The following is a 21,697-nucleotide window of genomic DNA, read 5'->3' as shown; positions in this document are numbered from 1 at the left end:
TATTTTAGTTGTTTGTAATTTTTCCGTACAATGTCTGTGCACTTTGTTCAATTTGTCTGTCCTGATATTATTTTATTTTTTTAAACTTTTGTTCTTATTTAATTTACCTAATTTAGTTCATTGTGTTGTATTTTTCATATTTTGGTTGTATTTATTTTTATTTTGCCTATTAAGCACTTTGAATGACCTCCGTGTATGACAAACCTATATTTAAAAAAACTTTCTTGCAACATGTATTTCCTGCATTAATTGCTTGACAAACAATGCACATAATTATTGAAGGTGTATTTTTTCTTACGCTGTTATTTTAGTTCAACTTTCCCAGCTTAGGGACAAGTGTTGTGTGTGTGTAGGTGTGTGTAAGTGTGTGCGTGTGTGTGTGTGTCCTGGTCTGCGGTGTATCCTCACGTACGCATCTACGTGATGACGAAGGCTATCATAGCAACCAGCATGGCGACGGGGTAGCGTTGCTTCGCCCCTCATCTGCTTAAGCTAGTTTAGGCTGTTACTTTTACGTTGCTTGATTATTTTATTCCGTCAACATGTTTACAGTTAAGTACACTGACGTTTCTGGATGTATCCGAGCTCTGCCGTCGCTGCATCGGAATATTTCGGCGGAAAATGGGATACGCTGAGTGTAACGTTATCATGGACTCGAGAATAGGTATGCAAATGCTATTAGCATTGGCTAGCTGTGGAGCTAATCTGCAGATGGAAGCATATTCAAAATTATGCTTAGGCAGCTAGTGAAAGATAAACTCATGCTGACTGCATCACTCACTAATGTGGCTTCAAGTCCCTCTACAATGGTCACTACTCACATTACCTGTATTCATTAGGTGCAATAAAATTCAATGTAAAACCAAAACAGGAACATTAGCTTGCAATACGACGCCTCACTTAACGCCAGCTAACGTTAGGTTAAATTATCTTCGTTTCTATCTTATTATATTTCGTTTCTTTCATCACTGTAATCTTAAAATACGCCAACAACCTTAATTTGCTAAACACATTAAACCACAAACTAAGAAAAACTGTCCACCAATAAATGCGACTTTAAACACACACTTGTTACTTTACGTATTGTTTGCACATGCTCATAATTATTTGGTATTATCACCTAACAACATTCATAAATTTACTTCGACGACTTTTTAGACATGTTTCAGATTGTGTAGTCAGTACAGATCAGAGCATGCACAACTTGTCATTACAGGTTATTAAGGACTGGCAGGACATCTTGAAATATTTTTAGTTTTTTTTCTAACCAACATTCAAAAACTCTGAAGGCATTCAATGTACAGAAAAGGATAATGTAAACAAATAGTACATGTCATATTTGAGAAGCTGTGTGCACCAAATGTTTTTTTTTTAAAAATATGTTTGATCATTTAAACAGTCTTTTCTAAGGAGTCAACTGGTCTACGTGCCTTTATGTTCATTGCAGGGAGTGTATCGTCTGGACTAGGGTGCAGTCCCTCTACAAGAGGACAGAGTTTGAAAAGTAGCCGTGAGTACTAATACACTCTAATTAGTATTAATCATTTATAAGATAAGAGCTTAATTTCATAATGTGCCTTATGTTGTTTTGTGTTTTTAGCTTTCTGTCCTCGCTCCTCCAGCAAGTTGACACAGTCCATCATTAAGGACCACATGGTGTCTCATTACAAGAAGGTTTACTCGGCGAAAGGTGAGCTACATGGCAGGCTTAGAGTACGATCCTTACAGTGACATAGATATTTAGGTGCTTAAAACATGTATTGCTGTTGAGTGACAATAATAATGACATTTTTCACCTTGTTCTGCAGCTGCCATTGATGCCTCAGTACCAAAAAGCCTGCTGTATAGTGTGAAGTGTAAGTATCAAATATTAAATTATATATTGAAGTAAAAAAAAAAATTGCCATTAAAGTGGGGATGTATCTTACATTTTAAGGCTCACTTTTAAACTGGTAATATATTTTATCTGTTTGAAAAACCATGATGGTTACATAACAAATAGCTAGATTTTTACTTAAGTTTTACACTGAACTTGATTGGACAACTGCCACACTGACATTAGCATTACAGAGCAATAAAACAATGCAGCAAACCATCACATTCGAGTATAAAATAAAACTCAACCTCCAGTTCTCATCTCCAGTGAGAATATTTTCTTCATGTACACGATCACAGTTACTCACTTGATGCATACAGACTCCACAATGGAGTGCAGTAATTCTGCATTTTGAACTGAGGTTACCCAAAGTCATTCCAGGAAGACTAAATAAATCGCAAGGCCAGTAAAGAAGGTGATAAGCAAAAAATGAAAGTATATTATGGCATTGCTTTGCAGAACAACATGTGTTGCTGTGTGCTGTCACTGTGCGGAATAGACCATCTTCTGTCTTTGTTTGATTTTTAATTACCTATTTACAGACAATGACCAAATCAGGCAGGAACGGCTGAGGAAAGGGGGTCGTCCCCATTCCGCTCAATCTCTCTCACAGAGGACCAGCAGAACTTCCTGCTCCTCAGTCCAGGTAAGAAATGACAGAAGAGTCTCTGATGTGTTTTATCGCTGCTTCATGTCATGCTAGAGTATCTTTAAGAAAGTGTAGGGCTCATGTCCTTGCCTGCGTTATTACAGGCAGATGTAAAGCTTTAAATGCAAACCCCACAAAATGTGACATTCATTTTTTTTTCAGTCTGCACAATATCTCATTAAATATATGTTTGCTTTTCAGGGTAGATTATCTGTGCAGTATGATGACAGCCCCTACCTGTGTTCGAGGAGCTCCATGGTGTCCAGTCCGAGGTTCAGCACCAGCTTTAATGCCAAGCAGATAGTTTATCCATCCTGTACAGGCAATTCTCATCACATCCGCCCAGCATCAGAAATTAAGTACGAGAGTCCAGAGGGAGCTGTGCAGAGAAAGCAGTCAACATGTTCACTGGGAGCTTCAGGAGATCAGAGTTGCTACAAGACATTCCAAGACCCTGTCCAAAAGACATACAGCGGAGACTTGCTCCAGAAACATTCACAGCACTTTACCGGAGTCAAACCGTTCACTCCCAAGACTCTGAAATCAGATAAGAGTTCATATCTGTCAAAATATCGCTATTACAGAGCACCACAAGTGAAACCTACTCAGGATTGCGGCAGCTCAAGACTGATGCGACAGGAGACATACCATGGAAGGTACTTTGTAAATGTCTTAATGAGTCTCAAAGTATAGCAACAGAGGTGTGTCTTTACAACATTTCAGGGTGTTTAGGAAGTGTCCTAATACATCTTTAATTTTGTTGTTTTTATGCAGCACAAAAAATAAGGAACACACATGGGAATTTGATGAGCCATCTCAGGTAATTTTGAGGATCGGATTGGATGATTAAGACAAATGTTTAAGTCATAATGGATAGTGTTATTATAGTGATCTCCTCGGGTTATCTACTGGGCCTATTTGTGACTCAGGGTCAATAATGCAACTTATTGTCCCTTTTGAAATGGTAATAACGAAGTAAAACTGAAGCATTTACAGTCACACAAGCCAAAGTATGTATCGAATCAACAGAAAACCTTGACAATATAGAATATGCCTTTTCATTTTCCACCCTGTGTTGCTTTGCAGGAATTTATTACAGAGCATGAGTGGTCTGAGGATGAGTTCAATGACACATATTTATCATCATCGAGACAACAGAGTCGAGCAGCCAAGAGCAGAGAGCGTTACTTCTTTGACTCCGCACCAAGGTGACTGCGTGAAGTGGAAAGAGCTTGTTGAATTTTACTCTTTATTCTTAATATTGTACTTTGTGTATTTTCTTGGTTAAAATTCCAAAAGAATCTGAATCTCATCTTTTAGGTTCTTGCCAGAACGAGGAAAATCTCCCAATTTGAGGAAAATATCGGCAGAGTAAGTTGTGTTTTATAATGTCAAATATCTGTCCAGCTTCAGATTGGTGACATAATAGTTTCTATATGTGTCAAGATTTGACACTGGTGCTTCAGTGAACCTCCTAAAAGAATGTATTCTCTGTTAAATAAGTGATTCTCATCTGTTTCTCAATAGGGAAGAAGAATTGATGTACCTTGAATTCATTTCTGCTGTAACAGAAGATATCTTGGCCAGGGGGCATATCTCTGACAGGTTTTTTCTTTTTTATTGACTATTTTCTTTAAAGTAGTTGGAATTTTAACCATCTCTCTGCCTGATGTCAGATTACAGATTTGTATGTGTCTCAAAAATGACAAGTCTTTTCCATAGATGGCTTATTTCGAACTTCAGAATAATTACTGAAGTGTACTTGTCTTTGCCCTCTACAAGGATCCTAGACCGGGTGATAAACCGACATATTGACATGAATCTACATAAGCTCGATGAGGTCAGTGTGTAACTTTATACATGTCACCAAATACGTTGGGCAATTCTTGTTTAGGTCTTTTTGAGTTCTTTTCATGCACTTTATGGATTCCTTGTTTTCAGGGTAAAATGCGCCACCTTCTGGAAGTGCTGCGTAAAGATTTTGAAGAACCAACCAACATCTCCAGTACACAGCTTGAAAAAAAGAACGATCTGCTCGATACACTGCTGCCATATCTGGAATCAGGGGGGAAACAAGTGAAAACCAAAGAAAACAATGACTTGGTCCCTTATGCATCACTGATCAAAAACTACGATCGTCCAGATTATGCTCATCCCTTACTACTGCCCACACCCCGGCGTTCTCCTGAAACAACTTCACCAACCAAAGTAAATGAAAACAACAAGGAGGGTGACGAAGATGAGGAAAAGGGCTCGCCTGTGCTGAGTGAGCATGTTACTGATAATACAGGAAACAGTGAGGAGGACTTCCGGCACATTGACACAGCTGCAACCAACTGTCTCAGCAATGAAAACCATGAATACACCAACACAACCAGCGATCAAAACCAAGCCGACAACCGTTACAATGGACAATCTGATGAGCTGGAGGATCTGGGAAGATGCTTGTCAGAGTCGCTGCATGTGTCCGGCAATACACACTGTGAAAATGCAGAGACTATCAGTGAACAACATACAAATACAGTCGCTTCTGTCAGTGATGATGAGTTCTAACTTTTGCTGTATTCAGGGGTCGAATGCCCACAGATGTTTTGTTACCAGAATGTTGTTGTTACAGAGATAAATGTAATATGTGAAATTTCTAAAAGTATAGTTTTGTAAAAAAAAATTTAACACCATTTTCAATGTTTTATAAGCACCACTGAAAAGGTGTTGTAGTTATTTGGATTTTTTAAAAGATATTTTTTACAAAAGCACGCAATGAAAATGTCACACAAGTAAACCGGAGGCTGGAATGTCTAATTTTGTGAAATGGGTACACATATGACCGATGTTGCAACTGAATTTCAGAGTGATGCTCTTAAATTTTAAAGTTATTACCCCATAGTATTATGATTTTACGGATTTGCAAAAGGATACTTTGGAATTAGTGACATCCTTTCATTTGAGAGTGAATTGCAAGTGATGTAGCTGCAGTTAACATTTTCAGACTGTAGAAACAAATCTCTGATAAGAAAATGTAGCCTACACTTGTTAAATGTGTTTGAGTTGGAATAAGCCTCTGACATGTAGCTAATAGGAGTTGACTGTCACCAGAAAGTGTCTTTCCAATTGCAATAAATTTCCTATTCTTCTGCCCTTGCATATGGTTAATTAGACTATTGTTATTACAAACTGTTAATCACTCAGCCTGCAATCACCAGCAAATATGCAGGCAGAACCACATGTGAGGATAGTGACTGGGAACATTTTTCCAACAAATAAACAGAGAAACTCTTTAATCATTACACAATACTAAGTGTTTACGGTTTCAGCTGCCGGGTGAGCTTTGAGTCGGTGTAAAAGGTAAACAGACAGGTCTGTGGCCAGCAGTTCCTGACAGCTGTCCCATTTCTGGCATTTTCACCGCTCGGCATTCCAGCTGTCTGATGTCATGGCCCTGAAAACCTCCGCGTATTCCTCCGCCGGAGTGGAACTATAATGGATTTTAAGCTTATTTTCATCACAATACGGCTAACTGTATAAGTCTGTGTAATTTCAAAGTAGAAGTTGAGTTAATTCAAATTCTAATCGTGAATAAATTAGCCACAGAAGCTAAAATTATCAAAGCAAAAGAGCGGCGGATGTAGACCGAAAACACTTGTTGCTCTTCCAATCCCAGGAAGCGAAACACGCTTGGAACTTGAGTGAACTGCTGGAGCAAGAGGCATGGGGTGCTACGTTAGTTTTGAAACAAACTACGGGCTAATAAGCGTTCTCTAAATTCGGATAAATATCTTAAACAAAAAGCAGAAATTCAGCGCTCCTGATGGCGGAACCCCTAAGGACGGAATAGTACTTGGACTGCGCAATAGCATCTGGTGGCTAACGGTAATGTTTTTTTTCCCCAAAACATTTACCGGCGACGTCAGCTTCCCTAGGGTGTCGTCTATTTGCTGGAACCTGTGTTAGCATGCTAGCTTCAAAGCTAATTTAACGGCAGTTTTAGTTAATGCTGTGGCTGTGTTGGAGGTGAAAATGAATTGTAGCTTGTTAGAACGAGCAAACTATGTGGTGCAAACTGGAATGAATGGATTTTGCACTTAGGAAAGTTAAACTGTAATGTAGTTAATTTGAAACATGAAGGATGCACGGTTGAGGTGGAAAGGAGCAGGGATTTTGTAGTACCTTTGCTGCGTATTGGCTGTGGTCGGTGTTTGGATCAGACTATTCGCAGGAGGAGGATTAATCTAACCGCAAGCTTGGCAAAATGACTCGAAAGTCTTGTTAAATTATAAACGTAAATTAAACGGGTCAGGTCGTCTTTAATTTCTACACAAATTTGCTTTTAATGCTCCATCCAGAGTTGTAGCTTTAAAAGCAGACTTTTCGATAAACGGTAAAGTGGGCAACAAAACGCAGCATTTAAGAGGATTACTTTTAGGAAATGCCATGTGTTTGTCTGGTCTGACATATGCTTCACGGTGACATAACAGGTGTCGTGACTCAAAAGCCAAAGTATGATAGTATATTTTTTTTTTAGAGATAAGTGTGACCACAGGGAGGTTGTGATTCAGCCTCTGTTGCATCCCCTTTCACAAGACTGCGTTTGTTGCGTTAGGTTTTGGTGTGTGTTGTAGTATTATGGATATGCTTTGAGATATTCTGGTCTCACTTTTCAGATCCGTCAGATGATGACCCACATGACTCGTTACCATCTCACTATACTCGATCGGACAGCAAGGAAAGTACCCTCTCTGGACTAAGTGAAGACTCCCCTTCTCTCTTTAAGAAGCGTGAAACATGCCCTTGCCATTTGGCTTAAAACTCAAAAGGACTCGAAGGTATACTGTTTCAAGCAAGAGCTGTCTTGTCACTCGGATTCAGCTTCTCAATGGAGAGTTTGTTGAGTTTACACTTTCAGTGGAGAGCACTGGACAGGAATGTTTGGAGGCAGTTGCCCAGAGACTCGAGTTAAGAGAGGTATGTATGTATGTGCCTTCATGCAATACAAGTACTGATTGTTCGCTCCTATAGATTTGTTTTAAGACTTGCCATTTCAGCAAGAAAGTATTCTTGTTAAGGTTTTCCTCTGGTCACATTCTTACTTAGAAATAGAGGGCAGAACAGAAACCAAGATAACCACTTTGTCATTGTTAACGCATATCATCTCTCAAAATATTTGCCCCTATTATGGCATGGCTTACATATGTTTACATATAGGTACATGTGTTACATTTTTTTGACCTGTTTTTGTAAATTTAATGAAAACAAGCACCAGCTCGTACAAAGTTTTGTGAATGTAGTCAAGAAAATAATTTCTGAGTCAGCCGTGATTAATGTACTAAGTTCATGTATGCATTATGTTCCTATGGTCACACGGTGACACCATCGCTTAGTAATAAACTCTAAAAGATATGAGTCCTCGTGCTTTTACACTCAACTGTACTTCAGATTTATAATAGAAACTACTGAATATACATACAATCATTGGAGTCTGCAGTATGTTAACATGTCCATGCTCTATAATTTAACAAGGTTTCATTTGTCAGCCAGTCTGGCTGGCAGTGCTAGTGGTAGGCCTCCACCCTGATTTCATTTTTGCCACATTGTTTTTGATGGCATCAGCGGTCATTGTGCAATCATGTGGTTTTCTCAGATGGTTGTCTTTGATTTAAAAAAAAAAAAAAAATGTTGTGCAAGTTATGTCACTAATTGACTTAGGAACGAGACTATGATGGATATTTCTTTTCAGTGATCAGACAACCAAAGTCTTATGTTAACACTTCAAACACTACACATTGCATGCTTGTGCTTTGTGCATTAGTAGGTACTTTGTTTTTTGATGCATGTTAAAATTGCTTCAGTCTCATGTTGGCAAAATGTAATGAGGACCACAAATCTCTTTACAGTGAGCTGTAGGCAATGTATCTTTAAGATAAATGGAATATTTGCTGTCTTATTTGCTCCATATCGTTATTTTGTAAACTGTTGTAAAAAAAAAAAAAATCTGAATAATGTTTACACAGTGGTTATTCATCACTGATGTTGTCTGGTGTACAACAGTTGGCAAATATTTTCTTTAAAAATTGTGGTAGAGGTGTGAGTGTAAATCACAGTGGGTCTCTTTCAGCTACATTGTGTACAGCAAGCCTACAGGGGTTACTTCTCTCTCCAGTGTTCGCTGGGCGATGGTCAGACAGTCACAAGACAGAAACATATAAAGTCTGCAATTTTACTTGTTGGACTTTTTATTGTTTCAAATGCACCATAGATGATTAAAAGAAGACCTGCAAATTTAAGCTGTCACATAATGTTGTTTTTTAGTTGATATGTAATATATGTTATGGTAAATTTGCATTCATTTGAATTATTAAGGGGTAAAGCTAAATTAGTCTTTAAGATGTACAGAATGCTCTAAATTTAGTTTTTTTTTTAACCACAATTGTTGAAAGTAATGTGTCTTCTTGCTTTATTTTCTTCTTAGATAACTTATTTCAGTCTGTGGTACTTCAACAAGCAAAACCAACAGAGATGGATTGACTTGGAGAAGCCACTGAAGAAGCAGCTAGACAAATATGGGCTGGAGCCCACCGTTTACTTTGGAGTCGTGTTTTACATACCCAGTATCACCCAACTGCAACAGGAGATCACAAGGTGACCAGTACCAGGAATAAGCCACTAATTTTATCAGTATTGTAGCTTTATCTTTGAAATAAAAAGACGTTTCAAATCTGAAATGAATATGAGACAAAGTTTTGAGTAGCCACATCAAATGTTTGAACAGTTGTAGATTTTGTATCAGGTGCCAGTTTGTAAAAGCTTCTTACCTCTATGTATTTTCAATACTAAATGCAAAGCCAAGAAGTTTAAATATAATATTAATGCAAACCTGAATGAAATTGTCGTATTTGATTGTTGGCTGCTTGTGTGTTCCTTGCTCTTAACTAACCACCCCTTTCTCCACAGATATCAGTATTACCTACAACTGAAGAAGGATGTTCTAGAAGGCAGGATCTCATGCTCACTAGAGCAAGCTATACGTTTAGCTAGCCTGGCAGTGCAAGGTAACATGACTGCATTATATTATCCTTGTAACAGAAATTACAGTTTGCCAATCCTGGTATTTCTTAGAATGAGTCTTGGTGCAGTTTAGAGCAGTAAGTAACCAAGTGACAGGTAGCAAATGAATTGGTAGTGCAATCACAGAAAAATTGTCCAAACCCCTCATATTTAGAGGAGAAAATGTACTAAATGCACCAGAATTACATTATTTTCTGGAGGAGACTGCCAGTTCATTAAAGCTTGAGTTTGCCAGAGTTCTGGTATTCATAAACTGCAAGAAGCCAGACTATTGCCAACTATTTACTTTGCTTTCTTAATGAGAGCAACAGAAATATTTTTTGCACACAAAACTTAGTTTTTTCTCAAAGCTTGGGTCTGAAATGGAACATTAAGTTACAAATGTATTGTTGTAAACCAAACTGTTTCACTACTCCCCCCATGTCTCTTTTAATTGTCGACTGCTATTCGCCTGAAAAGTCTATTCAGCCGCTCATTTGAGCAATGAAACAAACATTCTCAAGATTCTTGTAAAAAGCACCATCCAAAACCAGTCTTTTAAACTAGTCAGAGGTGTGTGTGAATGTGAACACTCCTTGCATAAACTTCAGCTCTGACACGTCCTCCTCTTCCAGCCGGAAGAATCTCAAACACTGCTGGCAAAGTTATATCAGGCAGTGCAACTTACTGGCCTGGGTGTTAGCATAGCAGAGCAACTGAGATCACTTTGCATTTGCAGTCGTGTTCAAATACCTGTCCAGCTTTCAATGTGTGCTCTAAAGAAAAGTCCCTTGAAACATTTTGAAAGTGCTCATAATATTTAGCCATTGATTTATTTGTTATGAATACTTAGTAACTGTGCTGTAAATATAGTTGTGTAGCCCCCATTTTGTGTTGCAGGCAGGAATAGTCTGCACGGAAAGTCAGTTGTAGCCTGTAAGCACTGCTGATCCCTGGGATACTCAACATAGCTGTGAATGTTGCCAAAAGGCAGCCTAAAGCTGTAACAGTTTAGAACATCTACATTGTCACAAGCTGGAGCAATAATAAATGGACCTCTCCTCTCCTAAAATTAGTCCATCATGTCATCATATGCTGTAGCTTTCCAAAAGGCATTACACCATTCTGCAATTTCTCAGTGTCTATTTTGCCTTGTACTAAATACAGAAATGGACATGTAAAAGGATTTGTGAAGTATGCTTTACTGTATTAATTTATATTGCATTCTGCATTGTTTCTTCTTGTCCACAGCTGACTTTGGAGACTTCAATCGATATGATTCCCAGGAATTCCTCCAGAAGTTTGCACTATTCCCTATTGTAAGCCTTTAGTTTTGTATGCTTACAATGTGACATGCAACAAATTGCAGATATTCTTTGGTCATCTCAGTGATTGTATCGATTCTAAATCTGTGTTTGCAGGACTGGATTCAGGATGAGCGAGTGCTGGAAGAGGCCACTCAGAAAGTGGCTCTTCTTTATCAATCCTTCAGGTGAGCAGGTTTTCAAAGCATCAGCACGAATGTTCTGTGTCTAGAGACAAACAGCTTCATGAGCTGCAGAGAAACACCGTCTCCTGCTGATTGAAATGTTTTGTATGTATCCAGAAAATCTGCTGTTTTGGATTTGCAAGGGAATGTCACACATTTATTACATATTTAGATTTTTGAAGTAGCATACATCACTGCAACAAATAGAATTAAAATGAGTTAAAACATACAAACAAAAGCACAATTGTCCAAAGGTTAGGGCAATTCTACCTGTTGGAATTCCATTACCTCTGTTTGCTATAATTGACTGCTTAGGACTTTTACAGCAGGTTGTCGTTAGAAAATGTCAGCTGATGACAGTTTTAGAGCCTGATTATTCTCAGACATTCCAAACCTGATGGTAACACGTGACAAACATGGGGTACTTAGTAACTGAGATTCTGAAAATGAAGCTAAACTGTATCAGTAAAAGCACTAAAGATTAAGGGTAGTAGGGTACCTAAACTTGTGTGTGGGTACGAAGTGGGGCTGCAGCCGCACAAATACAGCTCGACTTCAATCATTTTAGCTAAATTTATCCGATGTGTCCTCAAGTTTCGTTTGTCACTTTTCATAACTTGCACAACACTCACACACCAATTACCACTGCTCACACTTGAATTTAACGGTTGTTTTTTATGACGTTGCTGTTCTCAGCTTTCTTTTTTGTGACTTTGAGTCTGTCTTGGCTTTTTATTCAGAGGCAGTGAGTTTTGTCTGTTGGTTGCCTAAATGCTTTTCTTACCATTTTTGTCCTTTTCAGGGGGTTGTCAGCCGCAGAGGCAGAGATGCTGTACATGCAGGAGGTGGAGAAAATGGAAGGATATGGCCAGGAAAGCTATCAAGCCAAGGTAGGTCATAAGTTCCAGCCCAAACCCCCAGGACGCATGACATTGGTTTACTAGAATATAGAAAAAAGAAATGCCCTTATTTTTTCCTATCATCTGAACAGGACAGTACAGGCACAGATGTTACCCTGGGGTCCTGCCTTGATGGCATCTTTGTCAAGCACAAAAACACACGTCCACTTCTTTTATTTAGGTAAGTCCTGAAAAAATGACTATTACTACAGTGCTTAAAAGGTGAAACACGAATAACATGAAGAAAAACATTAGCCACTCACTTGTGACTCTGAGCATTAATTACATCACATCTGTCAGGATAGATTGTGTTTTATGGCACAGCTCCCAGCTATTCTTAGTTAAGGTTGTCTCCTTAATGTCCTCTAGACCTGAAAATGCCCTAAGAGGAAGTGAGTCAGGTAGACTCTGATAGTTGATAAGAATTGTGTGAGCATTATCTGCCAGTCTAGTAAATCAGTATAACAATTTTTGACCCAATTTTTATCTACATACTAGTATTAGTTCTAACTTTTATGTCCCACGTGTAATTTTTGTCAAGCAATGGTGATGTAGTGCCACAGTCTGTTTAAAAATGCTGTGAAGTTTTGTGACCACTATGACATCATGTGTTTTTCTCCCCCTCTCTCTCTTTGCCACTTTAATTGGCTGTGTAGGTGGCATGAAATTAACAACATGAGTCACAACAGGTCCTTCTTTGCCCTGGAGCTAGCCAACAGGGAAGAGAGTGTTCAGTTCCAGACTGTAAGTCTCTGCTGCCATTCCTCTGTCTCTTCTCTAACCATCCCAAGGGACACTGCTGTCTGTTATTGGATTTAGCAAAATTGGAGATGTCCTCTGTCACGGAGCTTGCCATCAGCTGGTTTTAACAATGCACTACTGTTTGTGTGGAAGTGTGTGTATGTGGGTGTGGCTGTTGTTTGAGTATGTGCGGTTTATAAAGTCACATACCATTAGCTGAAACAGCGTAGAAGCATTTCAGGGCATACACAGGAAAGCTTTTGTTTGTACATAACTGAGCAAACACCACCTCTGTACCAACTCTCTCGCCATCTAACAGTTTGTTTTTTCTCTCTTTCTTTTCATGTGTAGGAAGACATGGAAACCTCCAAATATGTGTGCCGGATGTGTCTGGCCAGACTCAAGTTTTATAAGATTAACAAGAGTAGCCTGTAAGTGTTTTTTAACATGTCTAGCCTAGTTCCTGTCTCTTTGTTCCTCGTTGTCTCATGCATGTGTCTCCTCTTTGGTGTAGCCTCATGTCTGTCCTCCTCTCCTCCTCTCTCTTCAGAGAGGAGTGTGACCCGCTGCCTTCTGAGGGCTCCCAGAAGTCCCTTCTCACTCTATCCTTTCCTCGTTTTCCAATGCTCTCTCGCCCCTCTCTGTCTTCTAATAAGGGGTGAGCAACAAATCAGCCACCGCCTACAGCATGCTTATCAAGCAGGTGCCATTATCCATCCCTTTGTGATTGCTTACTCAGCAATGCTGCCATTGTTGACTAAGCTCTCTATATCTGAAATGTGTCGTTAGTTGGGAAGCACTTAGTTTTTTGGTTTTTTTTATATACTTAAAATGCATTTTTAGGTTTGGTTACAGGGACTAGTCATTGTTGACCTGTCACTATGGAGGAGTATCAAACCTCTCTTTACTTGTTGACTTAAATGTGTCCAAATACCATCGCATATTGAAAATGAACAGCAAAAGCGTGTTCATGTTTAGATTTCTTTTACTTCTTTGATAATATATAATTTCAGGTATAAATCACTACCATGCTAAGTTTAGACTATATTTCCTGTTGGCCATTTTTTTTTGTTCAGTGTCATGCATTAAGAGGACATTTAACTTTTTTATTAACATTTGTTAAATGTAAGTCACTCAAAATTAACACATATCCAGTATACAGTGTGCTTGTTGGTGTACTGGAGAGGAGTTGTGTGAAATGTTTTAATTTTGCTGGACTTGACCTGGTCTGCACCTTACTGTGTGGGCATCAGTGTTAAAGAACAAGACAAAACAAGGTGCTGAAAAACTGTTTACTAGTAATGCTGCTGAGTTAAGTCATCTATTTTGACTGATGTGTTTTTTTTCCCTCCACCAGCCAAACCCAACCCACAGTTGTAAATCCAGTGAGACGGAGATCCTCAACTAGAATATCTCTGGTAATGTCCATGCTCCCTCAAAACACACTTCCAAAATACCAGTTCTAACACATTTTGTATGCTGGTGTAAATCCTGACCACAAACTGGCTGATATTGTAGCATAATATGTATGATAAAATCCTTATGCTGCAGCAGTGTGGTACCACACAGGTATAGTTAATTCTTGTTCTAAATCCCTCTCTTGTTGATTTGCAGCCAAAGCCACAGGGCTACATGATGCCCCCTCCACAAATGCACTACAATGGGCATTTCACAGAGCCTTACACATCATCACAAGGTAGTTACTGTGTAGAAATGGACTTGCTACTGAGAAAGTGTAAATGTGTACACAATTCTTTATACAGTGCTAGCAATTTTTGCCTTGTGATGCCTGCTTTTTGTTTTTAGCTGAATTGAAATAGTTTTGTAAACATAATTCTGTCTCATTTTGTTCTTGATTTCTCATAGACAACCTATATATGAACAGTCAGAACGGGTATTACTACCACTCTCAGACCAGCCTGGACTGCTCTCCTTTGGAATATGGCAGCGGAGGGCGTTTACGTAACGGCAGCGTCTACAGCGCCCATAGCACCAGCTCTCTAACCAATCCTCAGCACTACCTTCAGCCCTCGCCCATGTCCTCCAACCCCTCTATTACTAGCGACATCACCAGGCCAGATTATGTTCCCTCTCACCGTCACAGCGCTCTCATCCCACCTTCCTATCGGGCCACTCCTGACTATGAGACAGTGATGCGTCAGAAGAATCGAGGTGCAGGGGGGGGAATGGTTTTGTCTCAAGAGCACCGGCAGAGCCACTCCATGAGGAACCTGAACATTGGAAACTCATATGCATACAGTAGACCGGACCCTCTGGTTTACAGCCAGCCAGAGATTAGAGGGGAGCATGGCGGCGCAGCCCAGCACCACCACTATCCCTTCCATCTGGGCTCCAGCTTCCACAGCCCTTCTCCGTACCCATATCCTACAGAGAGAAGGCCTGTAGTGGGAGCGGTCAGTGTCCCGGAGCTCACAAATGTCCAGCTACAGCAGGCACAGGAGTATCCAGCCCCCAACATCATGAGAACACATGTGTACCGACCACCTCCACCCTACCCATACGCTCATCCTCGACCTGCAAACAGTACACCCGATCTGTCACGTCACCTGTACGTCAGCAGTAGCAATCCAGACCTGATTATCACAAGACGTGTGCATCATTCAGTCCAGACCTTTCAAGAGGACAGCCTGCCTGTTGCGCACTCTTTGCAAGAAGTCTCAGAGCCTCTTTTCAGCGGACCCCAACACAGACACCCATACCATGCTCAGAAGCGTAATTCTATTGAAATTGCTGGGTTGACGCACAGTCTGGAGGGGATGAGAGTCAAAGAGCGGACTGTTTCGTCTTCGGCAGCTGAAACGGCCACGCCCCCTCCGGTGCTGCGTGGCGGTCGCTCTCAGGGGTCGCAGCTCAATGTGTTTTTGGAACGTACAAAGACAGAGGACAGGGGAGACATTAAAGAGGACGTGCAGTATGGACACAAAAAGTCTCTTTCAGACGCCACCATGCTAGTTCACAGCAGCGGTGAAGAAGAGGAGTTTGAGGACGACAGCGGACGCCATACTCCACTTTCTCAGGACGCAATGGCAGCCATTGTTCCTGAGCAGCCGCCACAACAGTATCACAGCCTGACATCCCTGTCTTCTCTGACAACTCAGCAACAGACTCCCATTGAGCCTCCTCCTGCATATCCCATAGGCTCTTCCCTCGACCCCTCTATAACCAGCCCCTTGTCCTACAAGGTTCACCCCCTGATCCAGGAAGGTGAGCCCCTGTACCTGCTGTCAGATTTACGACGGCCCAGGATTATGCCCTCGGTCTCAGAGGGAGACCTGAGTGGCCAAGCCAAGCAGAAGCCTAAGAAAGACTTTAAGAAGAGGCCTGTGTCTGATGTGCCTCCAGGGAAGAAAACTGTAGAGGGTTTACCGCCTCCAGTGAGTAATGTTCCTCATGTCTGTTCTTCACTTGGAGCCATTCTGTTAATGTGTTTTTTGACTCAACCTATATCAGAAAATACACTTATTTACAATGATAGCATAGCGCACTGGAGATTTTACATGGGCACTTTAGTTGTGTTGTGGCAGTAACAGTGATATTTGAAAGAATTAGAGATATTTTTAGAGATATTCAACCTGGCCTCTCTGCAATTTGATATGTTTCTCTTTGAACTTGGATTAAGGCAAAATTGGTCATTTAACCCACTGCTAATTTACACAGAGCAGGTACGAGACAGTATGGAACAGATTTAAAACGTGGTAAAACATCTTAGGTATGTGGAGTCTTCCTTTTTTTTTCCAGTATTGCTAACACCTGTGGACACTTGAAAAATGCTGTTAATTCCAGGTTTCTTCTGAACATAAATTTCCTCCTCCTGTCTGTTTTTTGGTGTGAATGTCTCTAAGTAATTCCCCTAAAACTAGCTATTTTTCTGATAAGACAAAGTGAACTGTCATTAAACATATTGCACAATTATGTATATGGCTAAAAATATAAGCTAGCATGGAGGAAATAGACACAGGAGATAGAGTTGACCAGAGGAAAGAGCCAGGATATGGACCTAGTGTGTGGATACACAAACACCACTAGAATCAAGCAGCAGCAGGAGCAGGCATGTTGACAATGAAGACAAAGGGTTATTTCAGATTGCATATTTAAAAAAGGGAGTTCAAATAGGTAATTTTACATTAAGGAGCAGAATCGCTTTTCATGTTTAAAAATAGTCACTGATCAGAAAAAAAACTGTCAGTCAGCTGCTGTATACCTACCTCCATTTCTGTTTTGATCTGTAGCTGTACTGTGTTATGTTTTCTAAAATCAGATGCATTGTGGGCACTTTGTTTTTCTCAGTAACTTGACATCTTTGGCTCATCTCAAGATCACGAGTGTACATGTAGAAGGAATTAGAGGAAGTTTCAGTGGCCAGCATTGAATGACGCAAACAGGCTCACTTTAACTCATATCGAAACAATGTCGTTGCACTACCTTGGGAAACCAGAAAGGTGACATTCTCCCAGAGAACACCCAGCAAGGCGGTGCTGTCCCTCCCCTTTTGTATTTCTTCTCTCTGTTGCTGAGGCTCACTTATATTTATCCTCTCTTTTTCTGTGTCTCAACTCTTGTCATACCAGGGCATGAAGAAAGGAGCTAGGTCAGAGGTGAAGAAGATGGGTCCTCTGAAAGTGGCCCATCTCAATGGACTATCAGTGTCCAGGCAGCCAGTGCATGTCGAGATCAAGGATGAGCCTGAACGTGCCTCTAATGACGAGCGGGTAGGAAACTTCAGTATTTGATTTTGCCCATAATTTTGCTCTTTGAACAGCATGTTTGTAGAGTTAGTTTTTTTCTCTAGTGTTTGTTTAAACACTTAAAATTTCTGACCTTTGAGTTACTTTTCTACTGTGGTTTTGTTTTGAAGGATACATTTAGGAAAAAGTGTTCCGATTTTGACACACATCTGAACTTGTCAGCCTTGTTAATCTTGTTGCTTTGACAGTCAGAGTAAATTCCCAACACTTCTCCAGCTAATCAAGAATAGTTATTCATAGCCTGTAGTTCACTGAGTGTGCATTTGTATGTATACATGGTTTTCATTCTTCTTTACTTATGTTATGAACTTGTCTCCTGATGTCACTTGTTTTATTACCCATGTTGACTTTCTCTAGTGAAGATCAAATTTTGAAATCTTGGCATAGTAATGCATCTCATGTGGATATTGTGACAGTTTGAAAATTAACTACACTATTACATATTTTCAGTTTTACAGACATTTTTACAAAACCAACATTCTTTGAAAGGATAGGATCAGGTCAAACAGCTATTTTAAGCACTAATGCATCAAAAATTTGCAGGTCAGTTTACAATTAACCATGTCCTCTGATCGCAAGCACCACTGTACAAGTGGTTGTGCCATTATAATAATCTGTTAAAAAAGATTGTTCTTTCTATGGATTTTGTAGCCCACTTTGGCAGTTTTTTTTTGTAATGTATGATTTTTAATTAAGATATTCATGCTTGTAAAATATCACTACTGTTTCAGTTTTGGTCAAAGATCAAGGGATCATCTCACCACACAATTTATAAATTTGTAAAATTAAACTGGCTGGCATAAATAATCATAATAAGATAAAGTTGCTTATGAATCAGGACTGTGTCATCAATGACAGTGATGTATTTTCTGTTTTGTTTGGGTCAGTGTAAGGTGCTGGAGCAGCACATGGACAGGGGTGAGCTGTTAAAAGAGTATGAGAGTATCCCAAAGCGACGTCCAGGAGGGGAGTGCACTGTTGCCCAGCAGCCAGAAAGCGGAGACAAGAACCGCTTCCAAGATGTCCTGCCTTATGATGACACCCGAGTGGAGCTGGTTCCCACTAAAGAGAACAACACAGGCTACATCAATGCGTCACACATTAGAGTAAGTTGCGCAGAAGATGTATAATAATACCTGTCTCTTTGCAAGTTACATGGGCGTGATTTCTTTCTTAGGATCCCCCAGACCTAAGGTTTTATCAATGAATTCGCTTGTGATGACTTCATCAGTAAGGCAAACACTAAAAAAGTCACTAAAAACTGTTTGATTTCAGTGTAAAATTCTGCAATGAAATTTGACCACGCTACAGCCTGGAGAGTGACGCTCTGCTACAAAGTAAAAGCTTATTCTCAAAGTCAAAGCAGGTTTATTTGTCTAGCATACACAAATCAATTGTAAGTGTTTTACATAATGCATCAGACAAACCGCAATACAGCTTAGTGAGTAACAGCTTTAGGAGCCAAGTCTAGACCAGCCTTAGTGGCTAAAATCCCTAGATATGTGCATTTACACCAGAGAATTGTGCCAACAATCGTGATGTAATATTCCTGTAGGAACACAGACTCATTGTCTGTGGCACTTCATAGTTATTCCCCATAAACCAGATGACTGGGCATGTTCCTTTTCAAAACATACTGAATATACTGTACTGTTTGTTCGATCTTCTTCTGTCTTGCTGCTTCTCGACCACTTCAGAAAACAAACTTGTTTTCAGTTGCGCTACACGGTTTAATATACAATATCCCCACCTTGCAAGACGGACAACTCAAACAGCCATATCGAGTCCTAGATGTGAACTGAGCTGCAATTTCTAATTAAATGCCTGAAGACGCTGAATTTTGAGAAATCAATATAAACACAATCATTAGCGAAATGGCTTCAGCTAAAGATATTAGCAGTCTACACAACGTTGTATTCATCCCATTGTCCAGCCCTGATATCCAGACATCCAAATACTCCACTGGATTTCAGCTGCTCCTGAATAACAGTCATGCTGCTCATTATGGGGGTTTAGTGGTTTGTGGGAAGGTAATGAATTAGTCACTTTTACTCCCTCATTCCTCAGTCTTAGGAGTAAGAGAATCTCAGGCTCAGTTTTTAGAAGGAATTACTGATGAGATCTTATGACTGATGACTTCAAAATGACTCCTGTTGTCTCCTGTCTCATCAGATAACAGTAAGTGGACAGGAGTGGAGTTACATCGCCACGCAGGGTCCCCTGTCGAACACGTGTCAGGACTTCTGGCAGATGGTTTGGGAACAGAGCGTCTCCATCATCGCTATGGTTACTGCTGAAGAGGTGAGTTGATTTTCTATTTAAAGTTCCTGATTTTTGTGTCATCTCTACCTGCACTGATGTTTCAAACGTCATCCTTTCCTATAGGAGAGCGGTCGAGAAAAGAGCTTCCGGTACTGGCCCCGGCTTGGCTCACGGCACAACACAGTGACGTACGGTCGCTTCAAGATCACCACACGCTTCCGCACAGAGTCCGGCTGCTACGCCACCACAGGCCTGAGGATCAAACACCTCCTGACGGGACAAGAGAGGACTGTCTGGCACCTGCAGTACACAGACTGGCCTGACCACGGCTGTCCTGAGGACTTCAAAGGCTTCCTCAGTGAGTGGGATCACTGTCACTTTGTTGTGGTTCTACTTTCATGACCTAACCTTCATCGCAAAGGCTGTATCTGACAATATGAGTTGAGTTTTAGGGAAATTGTTGTTTCCAAAACCTGCACTATTTTTTCATCAGTGTTTTCATGTTTCTCCAGCCTACCTGGAGGAGATCCAGTCTGTGAGGAGACACACAAACAGCATCAGTGATCCAAAGAACACCAACCTACCTGTGCTGGTCCACTGCAGTGCTGGAGTGGGTCGGAGTGGAGTCGTCATCCTGTCTGAGATCATGATAGCTTGCCTCGAGCACAATGAGGTAACGTTACACTCATGAAAGTGAAACGAAAACCTGTGCCATGACCACATCTGGTGGACACATTCTTTCCACTGCCATCTTGGTGTTTAAAGACAAAAATGTGTGCTGTCTTGTTTCAGACGCTGGATGTCCCAAAAGCCCTTTTGGCGCTGCGTGCTCAGAGGATGATGATGGTTCAGACCTTGTCTCAGTACACCTTCATCTACAAGGTCCTCATTCAATACCTCCGCAGTTCCAGGCTGATCTAATCACAGGCGTCTCTGCAGCATCACATCACAGATAATTGCAGGGTGCATTTTGCATTTATGCCCAACTACACTGCAGCTGTTCAAATCTGTTAGAAAGGATTGTGGGCAAAATTTGGACCCTGTTTAAGCGAAGTATTAAATCAGGCAAAGGCTGAGGGTTTGGCATATACAAGACAATGCCACATGAAAGATTATAAAGACTTGAGACCTGCCTCTAAACAGTATTATCTATGTATTATTTTTTACATACATTATTGCTTAATAAAATCCAGCACTTTCACAGTACCTTGCCGTACATAATGAACCAATATTAAGCTTCATTAAAAAAAACAACCTATCATAGATGTGTATGAAAAACAGCTGATTTATTTTTACTTTTTAAGAGATTATTGTGGGTTGCTGTTGCTTTATTGGTTATGATTATGAAGGAATTTTCTACAGTTATGAAATGAAGAACAGGTTGTAAAATGAAGAACAGGTTCATATGAAGGTGTGAATATAGAGCTGATAATTCAGATCATTTTTAACTTGGATCATGTGACCTCTGGGGCTGCACATAGGGCCTTGTTTGGAATTATGCTAATTTAGACCATGGACACTGGTACGACTGGTGCAAATGAGTTTAGCATCTAAAATAGTCAAAGTGCACTTCTCTTGTTTTAAAAATCCTTATCCAACAAAAGTCTATTTAACTGAAACAAGACGCTGCAAGAGAGGTGTGCGATAATGGCTCGGTCTTTGTGAAACACTGGATTGATGGGAAGTGGAAATACGTTGCACAGGTTTTAGAAGCTAAATAAAGAAAAATATCACCAAGTTTGTTTTGGGGAGGGTGGTTCGATTAAAACTGGAGAAATTATTTTATACATCTGTTCTTAATATTTTTATCTTAAATTGTTGAACTCTGAGTGCTGTATTTGATGTATTTTCGACTTTTGTCAAAATATGCAAGAAATGTTTCTCATTCAGTGTCATTTATTGCAGTGGCGCAAAAACACAAGGATAAAAACAGACAATGATATTAATGAATTCAGCTCAGATCCTTAATGTCAT

General features: G+C 40.1%; 2 protein-coding genes across 4 annotated transcripts; both read left to right on the top strand.

Moving 5' to 3' along the window:
- The first annotated feature begins 444 nt into the window (after positions 1-444).
- spata7 (spermatogenesis associated 7) lies at positions 445-5,669 on the top strand. Of its 2 annotated transcripts, none has more exons than XM_023277379.3 (12): positions 445-664; positions 1,448-1,510; positions 1,601-1,690; positions 1,809-1,856; positions 2,419-2,522; positions 2,727-3,181; positions 3,300-3,345; positions 3,612-3,733; positions 3,846-3,896; positions 4,053-4,130; positions 4,308-4,365; positions 4,467-5,669. In XM_023277379.3, the coding sequence occupies exons 1-12, from the start codon at positions 622-624 to the stop codon at positions 5,076-5,078; spliced, it is 1,770 nt and encodes a 589-aa protein (XP_023133147.2). In that variant the 5' UTR covers positions 445-621; the 3' UTR covers positions 5,079-5,669. The 2 variants fall into 2 exon arrangements, with proteins under 2 accessions (XP_023133147.2, XP_054861531.1); XM_055005556.1 differs by having other exon boundaries at positions 4,248-4,365.
- A 521-nt stretch (positions 5,670-6,190) lies between these two features.
- ptpn21 (protein tyrosine phosphatase non-receptor type 21) lies at positions 6,191-21,691 on the top strand. 2 transcript variants are annotated; one of them, XM_023277333.3, is made up of 20 exons: positions 6,191-6,395; positions 7,187-7,487; positions 8,992-9,161; positions 9,474-9,571; positions 10,818-10,885; positions 10,988-11,058; positions 11,858-11,945; positions 12,047-12,135; positions 12,611-12,698; positions 13,047-13,126; positions 13,246-13,353; positions 14,053-14,113; positions 14,310-14,391; positions 14,562-16,090; positions 17,285-17,425; positions 18,349-18,567; positions 19,634-19,762; positions 19,847-20,081; positions 20,236-20,396; positions 20,516-21,691. In XM_023277333.3, the coding sequence occupies exons 2-20, from the start codon at positions 7,308-7,310 to the stop codon at positions 20,642-20,644; spliced, it is 3,726 nt and encodes a 1,241-aa protein (XP_023133101.1). In that variant the 5' UTR covers positions 6,191-6,395; positions 7,187-7,307; the 3' UTR covers positions 20,645-21,691. The 2 variants fall into 2 exon arrangements, with proteins under 2 accessions (XP_023133101.1, XP_023133102.1); XM_023277334.3 differs by lacking the exon at positions 13,246-13,353 and having other exon boundaries at positions 6,192-6,395.
- The last annotated feature ends 6 nt before the right edge of the window (positions 21,692-21,697 follow it).

The sequence above is a fragment of the Amphiprion ocellaris genome, chromosome 20 (genome assembly GCF_022539595.1).
Source record: "Amphiprion ocellaris isolate individual 3 ecotype Okinawa chromosome 20, ASM2253959v1, whole genome shotgun sequence".
In the NCBI taxonomy this organism is placed as follows: Eukaryota; Metazoa; Chordata; class Actinopteri; family Pomacentridae; genus Amphiprion; species Amphiprion ocellaris.
This window is presented reverse-complemented; position numbering and strand designations above follow the sequence as displayed.

Coding starts and splice junctions, on each gene's coding strand:
- spata7 (XM_055005556.1), top strand. CDS start 622: ATGGGATACGCTGAGTGTAACGTTATCATGGACTCGAGAATAG. Junction 3,182..3,299: donor CAGGAGACATACCATGGAAG/GTACTTTGTAAA, acceptor GTTTTTATGCAG/CACAAAAAATAAGGAACACA. Junction 3,346..3,611: donor AATTTGATGAGCCATCTCAG/GTAATTTTGAGG, acceptor GTTGCTTTGCAG/GAATTTATTACAGAGCATGA.
- ptpn21 (XM_023277333.3), top strand. CDS start 7,308: ATGCCCTTGCCATTTGGCTTAAAACTCAAAAGGACTCGAAGGTATACT. Junction 14,392..14,561: donor GCCTTACACATCATCACAAG/GTAGTTACTGTG, acceptor GATTTCTCATAG/ACAACCTATATATGAACAGT. Junction 17,426..18,348: donor GTGCCTCTAATGACGAGCGG/GTAGGAAACTTC, acceptor TGTTTGGGTCAG/TGTAAGGTGCTGGAGCAGCA.